The sequence below is a fragment of the Muscardinus avellanarius genome (genome assembly GCF_963383645.1).
Source record: "Muscardinus avellanarius genome assembly, chromosome: 3".
Taxonomy (NCBI): domain Eukaryota; kingdom Metazoa; phylum Chordata; class Mammalia; order Rodentia; family Gliridae; genus Muscardinus; species Muscardinus avellanarius.
Genome location: NC_137788.1, coordinates 672,197 through 690,583, shown reverse-complemented (window position 1 = coordinate 690,583; position 18,387 = coordinate 672,197). Strand labels below are relative to the sequence as shown.

General features: G+C 57.6%; 2 protein-coding genes across 4 annotated transcripts in view; one reads left to right on the top strand and one right to left on the bottom strand.

Moving 5' to 3' along the window:
* Positions 1-13,689, top strand: part of CDK11B (cyclin dependent kinase 11B) — a gene marked incomplete at both ends in the record, with an annotated part of 33,330 nt that extends 19,641 nt beyond the window's left edge. The window contains 15 exons of one of the 3 annotated variants that reach the window (XM_080690582.1): positions 973-1,109; positions 5,247-5,369; positions 6,114-6,209; positions 6,288-6,458; positions 7,001-7,066; positions 7,577-7,752; positions 8,480-8,570; positions 10,986-11,107; positions 11,323-11,428; positions 12,319-12,440; positions 12,520-12,627; positions 12,715-12,831; positions 13,016-13,164; positions 13,333-13,522; positions 13,597-13,689. In XM_080690582.1, the coding sequence (XP_080546708.1) occupies positions 973-1,109; positions 5,247-5,369; positions 6,114-6,209; positions 6,288-6,458; positions 7,001-7,066; positions 7,577-7,752; positions 8,480-8,570; positions 10,986-11,107; positions 11,323-11,428; positions 12,319-12,440; positions 12,520-12,627; positions 12,715-12,831; positions 13,016-13,164; positions 13,333-13,522; positions 13,597-13,689 (1,867 nt within the window). Of the gene's footprint in view, positions 1-921; positions 1,110-5,246; positions 5,430-6,113; positions 6,210-6,287; positions 6,459-7,000; positions 7,067-7,576; positions 7,753-8,479; positions 8,571-10,985; positions 11,108-11,322; positions 11,429-12,318; positions 12,441-12,519; positions 12,628-12,714; positions 12,832-13,015; positions 13,165-13,332; positions 13,523-13,596 lie in introns of all 3 variants that reach the window. The other 2 variants (XM_080690580.1, XM_080690581.1) reach the window with 2 other exon arrangements.
* Positions 13,690-14,459: 770 nt separating this feature from the next.
* Positions 14,460-16,961, bottom strand: MMP23B (matrix metallopeptidase 23B; the record flags this gene model as incomplete). Its single annotated transcript, XM_080692714.1, has 9 exons — positions 14,460-14,495; positions 14,614-14,776; positions 14,943-15,069; positions 15,153-15,263; positions 15,336-15,500; positions 15,879-16,046; positions 16,112-16,251; positions 16,320-16,459; positions 16,809-16,961. The coding sequence occupies 9 exons, from the start codon at positions 16,959-16,961 to the stop codon at positions 14,460-14,462; spliced, it is 1,203 nt and encodes a 400-aa protein (XP_080548840.1).
* Positions 16,962-18,387: the final 1,426 nt, after the last annotated feature.

Here is an 18,387-nt window from a genome sequence, read left to right as displayed (position 1 = left end):
CCTCCTCCCTCCGTCTTCTGAATGCTGGGTTTACAAGCGTGCGCCACCACACCTGGCTCATCACACTGTTTTTGAGTTCGTTTCTTTGGGTGTAATGATATCTGCTCTATAGAACATACTAAGCCGGGCGTGGTGGCGCATGCTTGTAATCCCCACGCTTGGGAGGCAGAGACAGGAGGATCGCACGGGTTCAAAGCCAGCCGCCCTGGCTTAAGAGACCCTGTTTCAAAATAAAAATATAAAAACTAGGTGTCTGGGAGTGTAGCCCGGAGGTAGAAGGGTTTCCAGGAACCCCAGTACCATCAAAAATAAAAAATAAAACAACCCATAAAGAACATACTAGCTTTGTGGGCTGTGCTTGGACTCGACAATTAGCTCTGCGTATCAGTTTTAGCTACGTGATCCCATCAGGTTGCTGCCAGCCACATATTTCAGTCACTAATATTTCCTGTTTTCTGTGATCTCTGCTTGCTCCTCTGCCCTTCCACGTGATGTTCAAGCCCACACTGACTCCAGCTGCCTGGGACGTGGCCCAAGATTCATGTGCCCAGATAGTCCACTGAGGAAGGGTCAGCCACCCAGGCTTCAGGCCTGCCTGTGACTCCTTCCCCTTTTCCCAGCAGGCCTCTCTGCCTCCTTTGCAGCCTTGCACACTTGTCCCTGATCACTTGGACCTGAGTTGGTTCTTACATGTGCTTGGGGAGATGCCATGTTTTGGTCGAGTGTTAAACATTCTGGCACCAGCAGGCTTTTGGTGTGACAGGTGGCTGTCTCTTTTGCCAGGGCTGTGTTTGCTCCGCTATGGTTCGTTAGAAACTGCTGGAGAATGTGTGCACGTGTCTCCCACTCTTGTTCTTGGTGGACTGACGGGAACTGGGACAGTTTATAAGCTGACGGGGAAACCTGGGGTAGGAAAGGCAGCTTTCTGTTGCATTCAGCAGGGGATGATGGCCTGGCCTGTGTTTCTTCCAGGGACCGCCTGGAGCAGTTAGAAAGGAAGCGGGAGCGGGAGCGCAAGATGAGGGAGCAGCAGAAGGAGCAGCGGGAGCAGAAGGAGCGGGAGCGGCGGGCGGAAGAGCGGCGCAAGGAGCGGGAGGCCCGCAGGGAAGGTACTGGGCCGCGGCGGGCCGCTCTCGGCGTGCATTCCTTAAGTACATTCATTAAGTGGCATTACGTCTGTTCACATGGCTGTGCAGCCGCCTCTGCTCTCCAGTTCCAGAGCTGATTTCATCTTTGAAAATTGAAACTTTGTCCCATTAAGCAGCCCCAGTTCACTGCAGTCTGCTCTGTCGCTGGGGGTCTGAGGTAGCCTTCTGTCTGTGTGTCTGGCTCCTTTCACTCTGCCTGCAGCCTCCGTGCCCGCCATGTGGTAGCTTGTGGCAGATCCCCTCCCTCTTACGAAGCTTGGTGAGTAGGAGGGGCTTCACTTGGCTTTGTTTTTTCTACATGCCTTATTGGTTTTTTTTCCTCCGAGTCACTGCATTACTGTTGTGTTTTGCGTTTTATTGATTTTGTGTTATGTATATATGGTACTGGGGGTTGAATCCCGGGGCATTCTACCTCGGAGCTACACCCCCAGCCCCAGTTTTTATTTATTTGGAGATAGGGTCTCACTGAGTTGTGGAGGACCTCACTAAGTTGTTGAGCTGGCTTTGAACACGTGAATATGCGATTCTCCTTTCAGCCTCCCAACACCCAGCTTTCTTTTTTGTTGTTGTACTGGGGATGGAACCCAGGGGCATTCGCCCTCTGAGCTCGCCCCCAGCCCTATTTTTTATTCTTTATTTTGAAACCGGGTCACTGAGTCGCAGAGGGCCTAAGTAGCTGAGACTATCCTTGAACCACAATCCTCTGGTGTCAGCCTCCCGAATGCTGGGATTATGTGTGCCCCCACGCCCGGCTCGTGACACCTAGCTTTCTAAATAATAACTTAAAAAACTGAGCTGAGAATGTAGCTCAGAGATAGAATGTCTCTGGGTTCAATCCCCAGAACCAAAAAAGCAAAGTGTTCTGAGCGGGAGAGTTGCAGCTTGAGCCCGGAGCTTCACACGTGCCCGGCAGGCACACCGCCACCGCTGCGCGCCCTGGCGTGGGTCTGAGTCCATCCTGCTTGGAGTTAGTTGAGCTTCTTGAACGTGTCTTTCACGCTGGACGCAGTGGCGCACACCTGTCACCCGCTCCTTGGGAGGCTGAGGCAGGAGGCGCGTGGGTTGAGAGCCAGCCTGGGCAACTTCGTGAGGCCCTGTTTCAGAGTACAACATGAAGCCAGGCTTGTAATTTCAGCATTTGGAAGGCTGAGACAGGAAGATGGCAGTTCGCGCACAGTCTCAGCTACTTAGCCCTTTTTTTTTTTTTTCTTTCTTTTCCATACTGGGGCTGGAACCCAGGGGCCTTCTACCTCCAAGCTGCATCCCCAGTCCTGTTTTTTTATTCTTTATTTTGAAACAGGGTCTCACTAAGTTGTAAAGAGCCTTACTAAGTAGCTGAGGCTGTCTATAAACCGCGATCCTCCTGTCTCAGCCTCCCAAATGCTAAGATTACAAGCAAGCACCATTACGCCTGGCTTTTTTTATTCTTTATTTTGAAACAAGATCTCACTGAGTTGCAGAGGGCCTAAGTAGTAGCTGATATATTACTTAGTATAATAAAAAAAATAACCATGCCCGGCTTATTTTTTATTATGAAATAGGGTCTTAGTAAGTTGTGGCGGATGTCACAAAGTAACTGAGGCAGACTGTGAACCTGCATCCTCCTATCTCAGCCTCCCAAGTACTGGGATTACAATGTGTGAGCATCTATGAGATGGTTTTGGGGGGCTTTTTTTTTTTTTCTTTCTTTTTGCAGGCCTAGGGTTTTAACCCAGGGGTATTCTACTACTGAGCTACATCCCAGCCCTTTTTATTTTACTTTGATACAAGTTCTTTCTAATTTGCCAGTGCTGGCCTTGAATTTGCAGTTTTCCTGCTTCAGCCTCCAGAGATTCTGGGATTATCAACATGCTGAAAGTCTTATTTTTTGTTTGCTTACACAAAGATAATTTTTCCCCCTCTGGTGCTGGGGATTGAACCCAGAGGCATTCTTCCTCTGAGCTACATCCCCAGGCCTGTTTTACTTTTTATCTTGAAACAGAATCTCACTAAGTTGAGGACTGCCTCACTGAGTAGCTGAGGCCGGCCGTGAACCTTCCATCTTCCTGTTTCTGCCTTCCAAGTATAGGGATTACAAGCCTGCGCCACCGTGCTCGGCTCAAAGGCTTTTGTGTTTCAATAATAATTTGAGGAGTCCTTTTCATAGTCGGTGTTATGGAGGGTGGGCACCAACTCTGTGCTCTCTTCAGTCTGGAGCGGGCAGGGGCTCTCAGGCTGACTGGCCCGTTCCTAGGGTCCTGGTCTGTTCCCGCCTGTGGCCCAGGGTTCTGGAGCGTAAGGAATGCTGTCCCGCTCCTTGCATCTGTCTCCAGGCCACATTGGGGCTCACAGCACAGCAGCCCACACTGAAGACTCACATAGCCAGCGGTCCCCATGCCTAGTCAGAAAGCAGGGGGCAGCTTGCCGGAGCTCAGAAGTGTGGCGCACGGCGTTACTGGAGGCCTCCGATGTGCAGCAGGCGCAGCGTCTGCTGAGTCCCAGCTGATGGCCTGCTCTCGTTCCCTCTGCCCGAGGTTCTGAGCGAGCCCGGGTTAGCGCAGTGGCCCTGCTCTGCAGCGGAGCTTCGCCCAGTCCTCCTTCCTCGGGGCTGCAGCAGAGTGTCCCCGGCCTCATCAGCGCTGACACCTGCCATCGGTTCTTTTCCAGGGGCAGCTTTTGTTGGTTTATATTTTTCCTTCAACCGGGACATATTTTTTCTTTGAACATCGTAAGATTTTTGGTTGAAAAACTGGATGTTTCTGCTGAGAGTGGTAGCACACATCTGTAATCCTAGTACTCAGATGGTAGGATTGCAGGTTTGAGACCAAACTCAGCAGTTTAGTAAGATCCTGTTTCAAAATAAAATAATTTTTAAAAGGGGGGGCTGTGGCCGGGCGTGGTGGCGCACACTTGTAATCCCCGCGCTTGGGAGGCAGAGACAGGAGGATCGCGCAGGTTCGAAGCCAGCCGTGCTGGCTTAGGAGACCCTGTTTCCAAAAATAAAATAGGTCTGGGAGTGTAGTCCGGAGATAGACCGGCTTCCAGGAACCCCAGTACCACCAAAAAAAAAAAAATGCCGGGCGTGGTGGCGCACGCTTGTAATCCCCATGCTTGGGAGGCGGAGACAGGAGGATCGCGCAGGTTCGAAGCCAGCCGCGCGCGCTGGCTTAGGAGACCCTGTTTCCAAAAATGAAAATGTAAAAATAGGTCTGGGAGTGTAGCCCGGAGGTAGAAGGGCTTCCAGGAACCCCAGTACCACCAAAAAAAAGGGGGGGGGCTGTGATTTTCACTCAGAGGTAAAATGCCTCTGGTTTTAATCTCCAGTACCAAAAAAATAAAAATAGGGCTAGAGGTGTAGTTCAGAGGTAGAATGTCCCTAGGTTCAGTCTCCAGTACCAAAAAGATAAAATAAAAATAGGGCTAGAGGTGTATCTCGGTGGTAGATTTCCCTGGGTTCAGTCTCCAGTACCACAGAATGGATGGGATGGAGGGAAACTGGATGTTTGTGACGATTGGAAATCACACCCAACCTCACTGCCACCATGTTCTTACAGTGATTGCTCAGTGGTCTGTACTGGGCTCAGTCTGCCATAGCCTCCTGGGCTGAGTCCGAGCTTGTGCCTGTCCCTGGACTGGCCAGAGTGGGTTGTCCTGTCCCTGTGTGGTGGAGGCAGCAGCGCGCACCCCTGGTTTTGGGGCCGGGTCCTTCCCGCCCACTGGCCCTGCAGACTGTTGTGGAGCTGCGCAGCACAGCTGCTTGGCCTGGGGACGAGGTGGGTGCTGCTGCTGGGCTGAGAGCTGAAACTGACCAGAACAGTTTCAGAACAGTTTGCTGTTCCAGCTCCCTAGGGTCTGCATAGCATCAGTAGATTCCAGCGATCCACGCTAGTGGAATTAGGCTCCAGCTCTTCCTCCATGGCCAGTGAGCGTCAGTCTAGAAGGTTCCCTGGGGCCTCAGTGGCACCCGTCAGCCTGGGGCTCTTTTCTCCCCAGCCTCTTACCTGTGACTAACACTCTCAGCACTGTGCGCCTCATGGTGTGGGAGGCCCCGGGCGGCCGTGCTGGGGCGTGCCTGTCAGGAAGGCCCCGCCCACCCAGCTCCCTGTCCTCTGCCGCCAGTGTCTGCACATCATCGCACAATGAGGGAGGACTACAGCGACAAGGGGAAGGCCGGCCACTGGAGCCGCAGCCCACTGCGGCCGCCACGGGAACGCTTTGAGCTGGGCGACGGCCGGAAGCCAGGTGAGGCCAGGCGGAGGCAGCTTGCTTCTTCAGCAGTTATGAAATTAAGGGAAGCTAGCTGTGTGGTTTCTTTTTCACAATGAAATGGTCCACTGAAAGCCAGGCACAGTGGCGCACGCTTGTAATCCCAGCATTCAGGAGGCTGAGATTGGAGGATCGCGGTTCGCGGACACCCTCAGCTACTTAGGCCCTCCGTAACTTAGTGAGACCCTGTTTCAAAATAAAGAATAAAAAATAGGGCAGGGGGTGTAACTCAGAGGTCGAATGTGCCCCTGGGTTCCATCCCCAGACCCGCAAAAAAAAAGAAAAAGAAATGGTCTGCTGGCTGCATACTTCTGCTTTGAGGGTCTGCCTTCAACCCAGTGTATTAAGGCCCATGTTTTCAGCCATGCCCCTTTTTGGAATCTGGAATCATTCTCCCAGTTAAGAGTATGGGGAGGTGATTATTGTGTAATAGGTATGTCTAACGTTCAGTGTCTTATTAATTTAAAAGTGTTTCCCCAGCCAGGCATGATTGGGCACGCTTGTATTCCCAGTACTTAGGAGGCTGAGATAGGAGGATCCGGGCTTGCAGCTAGCCTCCGTTACATAGTTAGGGCCTCCGCTACCTAGTGAGACCCTGTTTCAAAATAGAGTAAAAAAGAGGGCTGGGGTGTAGCCAAGAGGTAAAATGCCCTGGGTTCCATTCCCAGTACCAAAAAAAAAAAGTTTTTCCAAATTCACCTTTGTGATTGATTTTACAAGTAAAAGAAGAGAAAATAGAAGAAAGGGACCTGCTGTCCGACCTCCAGGACATCAGCGACAGTGAGAGGAAAACCAGCTCGGCCGAGTCCTCATCAGGTACGGTCCTGCCTGCCTTGACCGCGCGTGGCTGCCGAGGCGAGGCCTGGGCCCATGGAGCTCTGCCTTCCTCTGCAGCCGAGTCAGGCTCAGGCTCTGAGGAGGAGGAGGAGGAAGAGGAGGAGGAGGAGGAGGAGGAGGGAAGCACCAGTGAAGAGTCGGAGGAGGAGGAGGAGGAAGAGGAGGAGGAGGAGGAAGAGGAGGAGGAGACTGGGAGCAACTCTGAGGAGGCCTCAGAACAGTCTGCAGGTGAGGAACTGGCAGCTTGCCGTGGCGCTCTGATCACAAGCACTGTGTAAGCGGGCTGTGGTGGTGGGCGGCTAGGAGGGACACGGCTTTGAAGACAGCCTCAGTGACTTGGTGAGACCCCATAGCAATTTAGTGCGACTCTTCCAAAATTTAGGAAATGGGTGGTAGGCCAGGTAGGATGCTCTTGGTACCCCCACACACACGCGCACACACACACACACACAGGTGGTAGGCCAGGTAGGATGCTCTTGGACACACACACACACACACACACACACATAGGTAGGCTAGGTAGGATGCTCTTGGACACACACACACACACACACACACACACACACACACCCCTTGGGGACTCACTGAGCATTTAGAAACTGCACACAAAAGCCTAGCTCGGGAGTGGCTCCAGACCGAAGCTGCCCTCCCCTGTGGGTTCACAGGAGCCCGAATCAGCTGGCGACACGCAGCCTTGGCACTGCTGCGGAGTAGGCCAAGGCCGGCGCTCAGCCTGCCGCGGTCTCAGCAGGCGCTGTTTGCTTTTGTAGAGGAAGTGAGTGGTGAAGAAATGAGTGAGGATGAAGAGCGAGACAGTGAGAGCCACGTCTTGGTTGGTAAGCGGCCTCCTGTGGGCCTCCCTTGTCGTCTCTCCCTGTGCGGACGCTGAGCCTGCCGGTGCCTGGCCCCCTGGCTATAGCTCCGTGCGCGCCATGTCCCATGAACTCACCGTCTTCCCCAGAAGCATCAGAGAGCTCCTGCCCGGGCAGCGTCCAAGAAAAGAAGCGCGGGCTGAGGGCCTGATCACCCAGGAGCCCGCTGCTGGCCTTTGCAGCCTGTGCCCCGGGCCGCATCTTTCTGAGTGCCCGCTGAGGGTTGGGTGCTGGGGGCTCCAGTCCTGGGAGGGAAGGAAGCCGTGTTGCGTAGCCTCCAGGGTAGCAGGGTCGCATCCCCAGGGCCTGATGGACATGAGCTCTGAGCATGCTGGTAGCACCTGCACTCATTCTTTTGGTGCCCTCTGTTCAGGGCCAGGCCCGGTGCCAGACTCATGGGCACAGGACTGCCAGAGCAAGAGGAGGGTTGCTGGTCTTTGTTCCTGCTTCCATAATTAGGTTTAACTCTTTAAGTTCCAGAGTCGCGATTTGACCGAGATTCTGGGGACAGTGAAGAACCAGAGGAAGAAGTGGCTGAGGGGACCCCGCAGAGCAGCGCCCCAACTGAAGGGGACTATGTGCCTGACTCCCCGGCCCTGTCGCCCATCGAGCTCAAGCAGGAGCTGCCCAAGTACCTGCCGGCCCTGCAGGTCAGGCCCTCCCACCTCACCCATAGGTGGCTCTTCGCCAGAGCCACCCTGAGCAGGGAAGTGGGCTTGTGTGTGTGGCACCCGTGACACTGGTCATGTTCCTCCATGATGCCTGGCGGCACCAAGGGGGCATCCAGGGTACCAGGAGCCGCATGCTGCTGCTTCTGCCCTTGCTCAGCCCTGGTGGGCACCCCGCCACCTCACTACCACTGTGCAGAGGGTCGGTGGAGACACATTTGTCTGCAGACTTTTGTTTAGGAAATGTTAGTAAGCTAGGGATGCCATCAGGAGGAACTTGGGGAGCGTGCCAGAGTACCACCACAGGACCCTGACTTCCATGGTGCCAGGGAGGGAAATATGCCCCCTGGCATAGGCCGCAGGCCTGGCCACCTGCCCCGGCTCTGCTCTCGACACCCCGAGCAGCAGCTGTCCACCCCGCCGTGCCCGGAGGACACGGGGGGGGGGGGGGGGGGCTGTGTGCAGTCTGTGGCCCAGCACGCAGGGTTCCATGTGGAGGAGGCACTCGGGCATCATGCTGGCTTTAGTTCATATTAAAGTAGTGGATGGTCTCACAAACAGAAGTGTCCAGGTCTTGCCACCCACACGTGCACTTCTGAGGATGTTCAGGCAGCTTTTCTGTGCACCTGCCCTGTGCAAGGTGTGGTGTGGATGAGGCCTCCCGCAGCCTGGCGTGGCCGCCCGCCCTCAGCCAGTGCTTCCTCCACAGGGCTGCCGGAGCGTGGAGGAGTTCCAGTGCCTCAACAGGATTGAGGAAGGCACCTATGGTGTGGTCTACCGCGCAAAGGACAAGAAAACAGGTGAGTGAACCGGGCGTGGTGGCGCATGCTTGTAATCCCCGCGCTTGGGAGGCAGAGACAGGAGGATCGGCGCAGCCTTAGGCTTAGGAGACCCTGTTTCCAAATAAATATATATTAAAAAATAGGTCTGGGAGTGTAGCCCAGAGGTAGAAGGGCTTCCAGGAACCTCAGTACCACCAAAAAATAAAAAGAAAAAAGAAAAGAAAACAGGTGAGTGGAGTCTTCAGGTGGCCCACCAGGCACTGCTGTTCTGGGGTGGGTGGGGCGCCAGAGGAGGCGGTCACAGGTCACCCCAGGCTGGTGTCATTCCAGCCTTGGAGTTTCTGGCAACAGGTAGCGATCCATAGGAGCCTCGCTTGTTTGTCCTGCTGACTTGAAGGGATGTTGAGTGGCCTGTCCTGCAGTTGGCCTGGGCTCCTGGTCACTGTCCCTCCAGCCTTCCCCACATCAACTTTCAGGCTCTGGTGGCTGAACATGGACTCATGGCTGCATGGTCCCATGGATCTTTGGAGTTGACACCATACCGTACCTGGCAAGCCCCAGGTTCTTTTTTTTTTTTTTTTTTTTTTTTTTTTGCGGGTCTGGGGATGGAACCCAGGGGCATTCGACCTCCGAGCTACACCCCTGCCCTATTTTTATTCTTTATTTTTGAAACCAGGTCTCACTGAGTTGCAGAGGGCCTCACTAAGTAACTGAGGCTGCCCACGAACCACGATCCTCCGGTCTCAGCCTCCCGAATGCTGGGATGACAAGCGTGCGCCACCATGCCCGGCTCAAGCCCCAGGTTCTGCCATTGATGCCGCGCGCCTTAGCCCCTGGCTCGGCTCCTCTGCTTACTACCATGCTGCCGTGGTGGGCAGCACTCCAGGGGAGAGGCCGGGTGCATGTGTGGGTGATGGGGGTGCAAGTTCGTTCTTTTTGCAGTGCTGGTGATCTTGACAAGCATGCTGCCACTGAGCTGCTGCATCCCAGCCCAGCCTTTTCCTCCCCCACCCCTTCTGTGTGTGTGTGTGTGTATCAGAGAGGGAGAAGAAGAGTGTACTAGAGACTGACCCAGGAGTGTCCTACCTCTGAGCTATGCCCTCAGCCCTATTATTTATCTCTTTATCTGTTCATTGTTTGCTTGTGCTGGGGATTTAACCCAGGGCATCCTACCTCCAAGCTATACTCCCAGGCTTATTTTTATTCCGTGTGTGCACGTGTGTGTGTGTGTGCGTGTGTGTGTGTGTGTGTCTGGGGATGGAACCCAGGGCATTCTACCTCCTAGCTACACCCCCAGTCCTATTTTTTAGTCCTTTTATTTTGAAGCAGGTCTCACTGAGTTGCAGAGGGCCTCACTAAGCTGCGGCTGTCTGAACCGCGTCCTCTGGTCTCCGTCTTACCGAATGATGGGATGACAAGCATGCAGCGCCATGCCCGGCTTTGTTCTTTTTTTTTCTTCTTCTCGGATGTGGGGATGGAACCCAGGGACATTCGACCTCCAAGCTACATCCCCTGCCCTGTTTTTTTTATTCTTTATTTTCAAACAGGGTCTCACTAAGTTGCGGAGGGCCTCATCACTAAGTAGCTGAGGCTGTCCGCGAACCGCAATCCTCCAGTCTCAGACTCCCAAATGCTGGGATTACAAGCGTGCGTCACCATGCCCGGCTTATTCTTTATTTTGGTGGAACCCAGAGGCTTTCTACCTCCGGGCTATACTCCCAGACCTATTTTATACTTTATTTGGAAACAGGGTCTCACTAAGTTGCTGAGAGCCTCACTAAGTAGCTGAGGCTGGCTTCGAACCTGTGCGATCCTCCTGTCTCAGCCTCCCAAGTGCGGGGATTACAAGCGTGCACCACCACGCCAGGCGTCCGACTTATTCTTTATTTTGAAACAGGCTCTCACTAAGTTGCTGAGGCTGGATGCGAACCCGGATCCTCCTGTCTCAGCCTCCCTAGTACTAGGATTACAAGTGTGTGCCATATGCCTGGCTGTCCTTTTTATTTATGTTTGTTTGTTTGTTTGTTTGTTTATTTAGTGTGTGTGTGTGTGTGTGTGTGTGTGTGTGTGTGTGTGTTTTTTACTGGGGTGGAACCCAGGGGCTTTTCTACCTCCAGGATATACTCCCCAGACCTTTTTTATACTTTATTTGGAAACAGGGTCTCACTAAGTTGCTGAGGGCCTCATTAAGTAGCTGAGGCTGTGAGATCCTCCTGTCTCAGCCTCCCAAGCACTGGGATTACAAGTATGTGCCACCACGCCCGGCTGTTCTTTTTATTTTTGAGACGGTTTCACTAGGTTACCCAGTCTGACCTCAAAACTTAACTACTTAATTTGAAATAAATGTTTTGCAAACAAACTAAAATCCTAATTCAACAGTCTTAACCCATTTGTGAGTTTTCTCGGCACCTGTCTTTACACATTCTTCCTCAGATGAAATTGTGGCTCTGAAGCGACTGAAGATGGAGAAGGAGAAAGAGGGCTTCCCGATCACCTCTCTGAGGGAGATCAACACCATCCTCAAGGCCCAGCACCCCAACATCGTCACTGTCCGGGTGAGGCCCCGCCCACACTGGGCACGCCCTGCCTGGGTGCGGGCCTTTCCCCAGGAAGGGGCCTAGGACATTCCAGGGGAGTGTTCAGCTAATGTACCCAAAGTGCAAAACTAGACGCTAGCCTCCCGGCTGTGGTCTAGGCCCTTGAGGTTTCTGGCAGCCATGAGGCGGGGCTGGACCGCGAGCCTCCCGCCATCGGCCTGTGTTCTGCCCAGGAGATCGTGGTGGGAAGCAACATGGACAAGATCTACATCGTGATGAACTACGTGGAGCACGACCTCAAGAGCCTGATGGAGACAATGAAGCAGCCCTTCCTGCCAGGTGCCGGGGCCGGGGCCGGGCGGAGCGGGGCACGCTGCTGCCGCTGTGCGTGGGTCACCCGGGCCGGGACGCCCGGAGGACCGCTTCCCCTAGGCTCTTGTGTCGAGCAGTGGAAGACGGGCCAGGGCTTGCCATGGCCCGTGCCTGTCATCTCAGTACCGGGGAGGCTGAGGCAGGAGAGTCGAGGTTCAAGGCCAGCCTTAGCAATTTAGCCAGGCCCTGTTTCAAAATAAGAAATGAAAATCACGCTGGGGATGAAACTCAAGTAGAATGCCCTGGGTTCACGTCCCAATACCATATCAAAAAAAAAAAGATCCTGTTTAAAATCAGGATTTGAGGGTATATCTTAGAGGTAGGATGTCCCCGAGTTCAACCCCTCATACTAGTAAATAAAAAGGGCCTGATACAGTGGCGCTCACCTGTAATCCCAATGCTCGGGGGCTTGAGACAGGAGGATCATAGGTTCAAGGCCAGCCTCTCTGCTTTAGCAAGATCTTTAGCAACTTAGGCCCTGTTTTAAAAAGGGAGCCAGGCGTGGTGGCACACTCTTGTAATCCCAGCATTCGGGAGGCTGAGACACAAGGATCATGGTTCACAGACAGCCTCAGCTATTTAGGCCCATTACAACTCATTGAGACCCTGTTTCAAAATAAAGAATAAAAAATAGTGCTGGGGGCATAACTCAGGAAGAATGCTCCTGGGTTCCATCCCCAGTACTACCAAGTTGTTTTTTTTTTTTTTTTTAAATAAAATAAATAAAAAGGTCTGGGAGTTTATCTCTTGGCTAGAGCGTTTCTGGTTTTAATCCCCAATACCAAAAAGTTAAAGTAACGCGGGTTGGCAGGTCTCACTGGCGCGGGGTGCGCCTGACCTGGCTGTGCACTATCCAGGAGAGGTGAAGACGCTGATGATCCAGCTCCTGCGGGGGGTCAAGCACCTGCATGACAACTGGATCCTGCACCGGGACCTCAAGACGTCCAACCTGCTGCTGAGCCACGCCGGCATCCTCAAGGTGCGCCGCCTGGCACCCCTGCCCTGCCCCGCCCCGCCCTGCCCGGGGCCACCCTCACAGCCACTGTCTGTCCCTGCAGGTGGGAGACTTTGGGTTGGCTCGCGAGTACGGCTCCCCGTTGAAGGCCTACACCCCAGTGGTGGTGACCCTGTGGTACCGCGCCCCCGAGCTGCTGCTGGGCGCCAAGGTGAGTCCCGCAGCTGAGCCTCCCCGCCTGGCCGAAGGCAAGCTGATGCAGCCTGCGGTGCCTGAGCTGCGTCCTCTGGGCCCCTAGGAGTACTCCACGGCGGTTGACATGTGGTCGGTGGGCTGTATCTTCGGAGAGCTGCTGACACAGAAGCCCCTGTTCCCCGGGAAGTCAGAGATCGACCAGATCAACAAAGTGTTTAAGGTGGGCCCAGGGGCCTGCTGTGGGTGCGCGGGAGGCACCTGCAGGACTGGGGTCTGGCTAGGGGCCCCAGCTGCCGTGTCACCCGCTGGGTGACCTGTCCTCTGACAGCTGTGATGTGGACACCGTGCCCTCATGGCAGGCCCCTTCCTTGGAGGGCAGACAGTTGAGGCACCCTGTCTTTCAGGACCTGGGGACCCCCAGTGAGAAGATCTGGCCAGGCTACAGTGACCTCCCTGCAGTCAAGAAGATGACCTTCAGCGAGTACCCCTACAACAACCTACGCAAACGCTTTGGGGCCCTGCTTTCCGACCAGGGATTTGACCTCATGAACAAGTAAGTCCCCAGAGCTCATGGCCCTGCAGAACAGCCCTGCTGCCTGCTCACCTCTCCCCCTAGGCTTCTTGTCCCCGCCTGGCCCACAGCACCCACAGGTGAACACAGGCTCCGCCCCGGGCCCCGCGACGCTCCCGCCTGGTGGTGTTGAGTGCCCGTGTTCTTCAGGTTCCTGACCTACTTCCCCGGGAGGAGGATCAACGCGGAAGACGGCCTCAAGCATGAGTACTTTCGCGAGACGCCCCTCCCCATTGACCCCTCGATGTTCCCCACGTGGCCCGCCAAGAGCGAGCAGCAGCGGGTGAAGCGGGGCACAAGCCCGCGGCCCCCCGAGGGCGGCCTGGGCTACAGCCAATTGGTGAGGGGCTGGCTGGCAGGGGCGGGGCGCGGGGCTGGCTGGGGCCGGTCCTCACGACTCCACATTGCTCTCAGGGGGACGACGATCTGAAGGAGACGGGCTTCCACCTCACCACCACAAACCAGGGGGCCTCTGCCGCGGGTCCTGGCTTCAGCCTCAAGTTCTGAAGCCAGCCGAGGCCGGCGACGCTCATGCAGCCCAGTGCTGGCCTGTGCGGACGTGGCTCCCCCGCGGAGCACCCAGGTCGCAGAACTCCACACCTCACTCGGATTACGCCTTGGTGATTTTTATATTAACTGGTTTGTAAATTTGTAGAATTAAATTGCTGCTTCCTTGTGGAAGGAAAGGTCCGGTGTTTTCAGCTGTGTCTGACTCCTGAGGAAGTCTGGGTACCTGCAGGTGCACCGCACACCCTCGCAGCAGCCTGGCCTGGCGGAGGGGCTCTCTGCTGGCCTTGCTCCCCTCGGAGTGCTCAGCGCAGCCCCCCAGGCCTGGCTGTGTGCGGCCTCAGCCACAGTGGCTTTACACACAGGTTGCTATGTATTTTAAATGCAGTAAACTCTTCTTGGAAGACGCTTTGGTGTGTCTTTTCAGCAGACCGGCCCCACGCTGGGTCCCTGGGTGTGCCTGGGAGGGAGCTGCAGGCTGGCGTGAAGGTTAGGCCTGGTCCTGTGGCTTCCCTTCCACTTCTGGCTGGGCTGAAGGTGTCGGCCTCCGCCTGCCTGGGCCTGCACCTCTGCCCACCCCTGCTGACAGGCTCTGCCAGGGCCTTGCCTGCTCTCCGGCTGCGCTTGGCTCACCCCAGGTGTGGCTGCTGCCGCTCAGGCCTCAATTGACCTGCGGTGCTGCAGAGGCCATCTTGCAAGTCCTTTTTGCCCCCAGAGCCTCGCCCTCCCCAAGCGCTCTGCAGCAGTGTGCGTCCCCGGCGCTCTCGGAGCTAAAGCTCCGAGTGGACGATGAGGGCCTCCCCTGCCTAGAGCAGGGTGGAGAGGCCCCTACCCAAGAAACCGCACCAGACATCGGAACGAAAGTGCGTTTATCTCTTGGGCCTCCTCCATGCACAGGGGGCCCGAGGGGGGTCAGCTTCTCACTCGGATACGCCAGGAGTAGGTAGTGAGCACTCGCTGGTGCCGGCGCACCACACACGTGTAGGTGCCCTCGTTGACCGCGTTGGCGATGATGCTCAGGTGCGCCTCGCCCAGGGCCAGGTAGCCAGGGTAGGAGAACTCAAGAGGCTCCTGGTCCTTGTACCAGCTGTGGGGAGACGGCTGCGTGCCTGCCTTGATCTGAGGCCCTGGGCAGCCTGAGCCCCCAGGACCTAACCCCCTCCAGCCCTTGCCCCGGCAGCCCAGGCCCAGAACCTGCCTCCCCTGGGCCCAGCGCCCCGGCAGCCCAGGCCCAGCCAGTGCTGGTGACTCACTGTACTTTGCCTTTCTTGTGGAGGATCTTCTGGCCACATCGGAAGGTCACATTCCTGCCCTCAGGTACCAGCCTGGTTTTGGTCCTGGGGGGTGGTGGGGTGGCGGCCACTGTAGGGAAGGGGAATTCTGCACGGCACAGGGAAACAGCCCCGTTCACTAGGGCCCAGACTGGAAGGCCCGAGCCCAGCACGCCCAGCCTCAGCTCACACCATAGCAGAAGTCACAGCTGCTGGGGCACAGCCTCTTCATGAGCCTCCGGCGGTCTTCACAGAAGCCCTTCCGCGCCCAGGACGCACACACAAACAGCCGGTCCAGGCAGCCTGAGGGAGGGCAGTCTGGCTCAGGGCCCGCCCGGAGCGCCCCACCCGCCCTCCTGCTGCAGGGGGACGCACCGTAGAGCCGGTGCAGCCCCCACAGCTCGTCCTGCGACAGGGCCTTCCAGCCGCGCAGCGTGGCGTTGAGGTGCATGAGCGCCCGTCCGTGCTGTGAGTGCATCAGGCCCAGCGCGTGGCCGATCTCGTGGGCCGCCACGTGCACCAGGTCCGTGAGCCACACACCTGCGGACCCCAGGGCTCAGGCCCAGCCCGAGGCCGGCAGGGCTGACCCCTGAGGCCCAGCGCAGCTGGAGTGAGGCTGTCGAGCCACCCTTGGCCACAGCCACGGGAAGATAAGAATGTTCTGGGCCTAGGCAGTGAGCTCAGCCCCAGGAATGCAGCTCCAGCCGCCATTCCAGGGTGTGGGGGAGGGAGCCGGCTCAGGGCTGCAGGAGCCCGCCTGAGGATCCACAGCCCCCTGCCCTGCCTGCTTCACCACAAGTAGCCCCTGGCCGCCCCCAGAAAATCCCTCCCGCTCTACTCCACAGCCCTCCCGGGCCCCCCTCGCCCCGTGGAGAAGGCCCCGCACGAGATCAGGCCGAGATCAGGCCGAAGGGCCACCTTTCTTCCAGCTGTAGCGGGTGGGGCCCAGGACCCAGTACTCGCTGTCATCGAAGTGGATGCCCCCATGGGGAGGAAAGAAGGCGTGAGCCAGCTCCCCCGTGGGGCCGTCGAAGCAGTGGTGCAGGGCTGAGACCAGGCAGTCCGTGTGGTTGACTGGGTAGAAGCCTGGGGGAGCACAGCGCTGAGATAGGGCCCACAGGGCTGGGCGGGGGCGGGGACACAGCGCCCACCTATCCGGAGGTCACTGGGCTGCTCCGGGGCCACCTCACGGAAGCTGAAGGGGGACACGTCGCTCCACATCCTGAAGGCAGCGGCCAGGCCTCGCCGTGTCTCCCGGGGGCTCAGCAGATTGCGGGGGAAGGAGAGGATCCTGGGGTGAGGGCCAAGGTCAGAAGGGGCAGCTGGGCGTGGCCAGGCCCACCTAGCACCAGGTCCCACCTGTATGTGAGGTTGAAGTGGTCCCAGCGCAGCCTGGCTGGGGTCAACGTGTAGCGGCGTTTCCTGGGCCCCAGCGGAGGCAGTGGGCTGGGGACCTGGGCAGTGGGGACCCTCCAGGGGCCTGGCACATCCACATGTTTCTTCAGAAAAAAAAAAAAAAAAAAGGCGTGAGAAGGAAGCAGGAACAGTCCCAGGCCCCAAAATTGGTGTGCAAAGGGACTCAAGAAGGGTGGAGCAGCAGCGGAGGGGGAGGGGCTGAGTTAACTCTAAATAAAAAGGTTGCTGGAAGCTGGTGGGAGTGGGTGGAGCCGGAGGTGGACACTGCTGTCCACCTCGGCTCACCACTAGACCCGCAGACTGGGGATAGCTGCCAGGAGAGTCGGTCCCACAGACACTCCCCACACCCACCGGGCATGGAGACGTTGCTGGTCCCAGGCCAACCCTCAGCTCCCCTAGACCAGCCACCGGGCTCCGCCCCGCCCTGCTCACCTGCGCGGTGCTCCAAGCCGGCGTCGTTGGGGCCCCCAGCCGTGCCAGCAGCAAGACCCCGGGGAGCAGGCACAGCCCGCCCAGCACGGCCCCCAGCCGGTGGCCCTGGACGGCCCCCGGAGCCTCCGAGGGGACGCAGACCCCCTGGCCCATAGCGGACTCGCTGCGGGCTCAGGGCCCCACCCGACAGCGCAGCTCAGGGACTTGGGCCTCGGAGCAGGAGCAGGAGCGGCCGAGGATGGGGAGGGGAGGTGGCAGCGGGCGGCTCCGGTTACAGCCCCGTGGGGGAGGCGCTGCGCCCATGAAGGGAACCAGCTGGCCTGCCGGGAGCAGCAGCCCACCGCCTGAGGAAGGGGGTTGCGGGACCCAGGCCCCGTGTGATGGCCTGGGCCCTGCCTGCTGGGCGTGGTCACTTGGAGTGGGGAAGACCATCGGGATGGGACGTCCTAGGGCTTGGGGAAGGGGCATCAGGGGGACCCCAAGCTGGTCGGGCTGAATGACTTGGCGGCTTTTTTCCCAAATAGAATTCCTCTCCAGCCCCGTGGATCCCAAAGAAGACCCTAGGAGCAGAGCCCCCACCCTGGCTCGGCGCTCAACGCCAGCCCAGCAGGACGCGGTTCCGAGAGGGGAGGGCGCACGCAGAGCAAGGGGACGTGGCAGTGCGTACTGAGTGTAGGGCGCGGGCTGAGGGCGCGGGGCTGGGGATGTGACCTGCCAGGATCCCAGGGAAAGTGGGGAGGTGCCAGCTGAGGGTGGGGCTCGGCCCGCCAGAGACCCCCCAAGGAGCAACGCTGGAGGTGGGGGGTGCCGGGACCGGAATTCCTGAACAGGCCAGGAGGGGAAGGGGTGCCGAAGGGAAGAGCCCTGGCTGGGGGCGGGGGTGGCGCCAGAAGCCCAAGGCTGGAAGGAAGGAAGGGGCTGCCCTCAGTGCCGGCCTGAGCTGAGCGGTGGGGCTGCCCGGGAGCGGAGGGAGCTGGAGGTAAGGGCTTGGGCCGAGGGGGACGCAAGTGTCCTCCTGGCCCTCCCCACCCTCCACGTCCGCCCGGGTGACAGGGAAGGTCTGGCCAGTGGGAGAGCTGCGCGGGTGGTTCTTGGAAAGCGTTGGCTGCCAGGTCCCCTTCTTGGTGGCTAAACGATTGTTCCCACAAGCCACCCCCAGCCAAGCTCCACCAGGAGCTGGACCACATTCCCTCTGACCCTGACATCCAACCATAGCGGACCCTAGCCCGATCCCCCCCCACTCCTTGCTGGGCCAGGACCCCAGCAGGGGGCCCGCCTGCTCTGGCCCACATTGAAGTCCCGCCCCAGGAGACCGGGGACACGGAAGGGCCCCACGGGTGGGCCTGGGTCCCCTCCTTGAAGAAGGCATCAGAGGCCACCCACAGCTTGCTTGAGGAGTGTGGGGGCCTGGAGCCCGGAGCTGGCTGGTGGGGAGGGTGTTTCTGGACCTGGGAGTGGCGGGGAGGGGCTGCTCGCAGCTCCTCCGCCTGTCCCTGCAGAGGACCCCCGCCCCTGTAGTGAAGCAGCAGACGGCATAGTCCAAGGATCTTTTTATAAAATACAGGGGCGTGAGGCATTT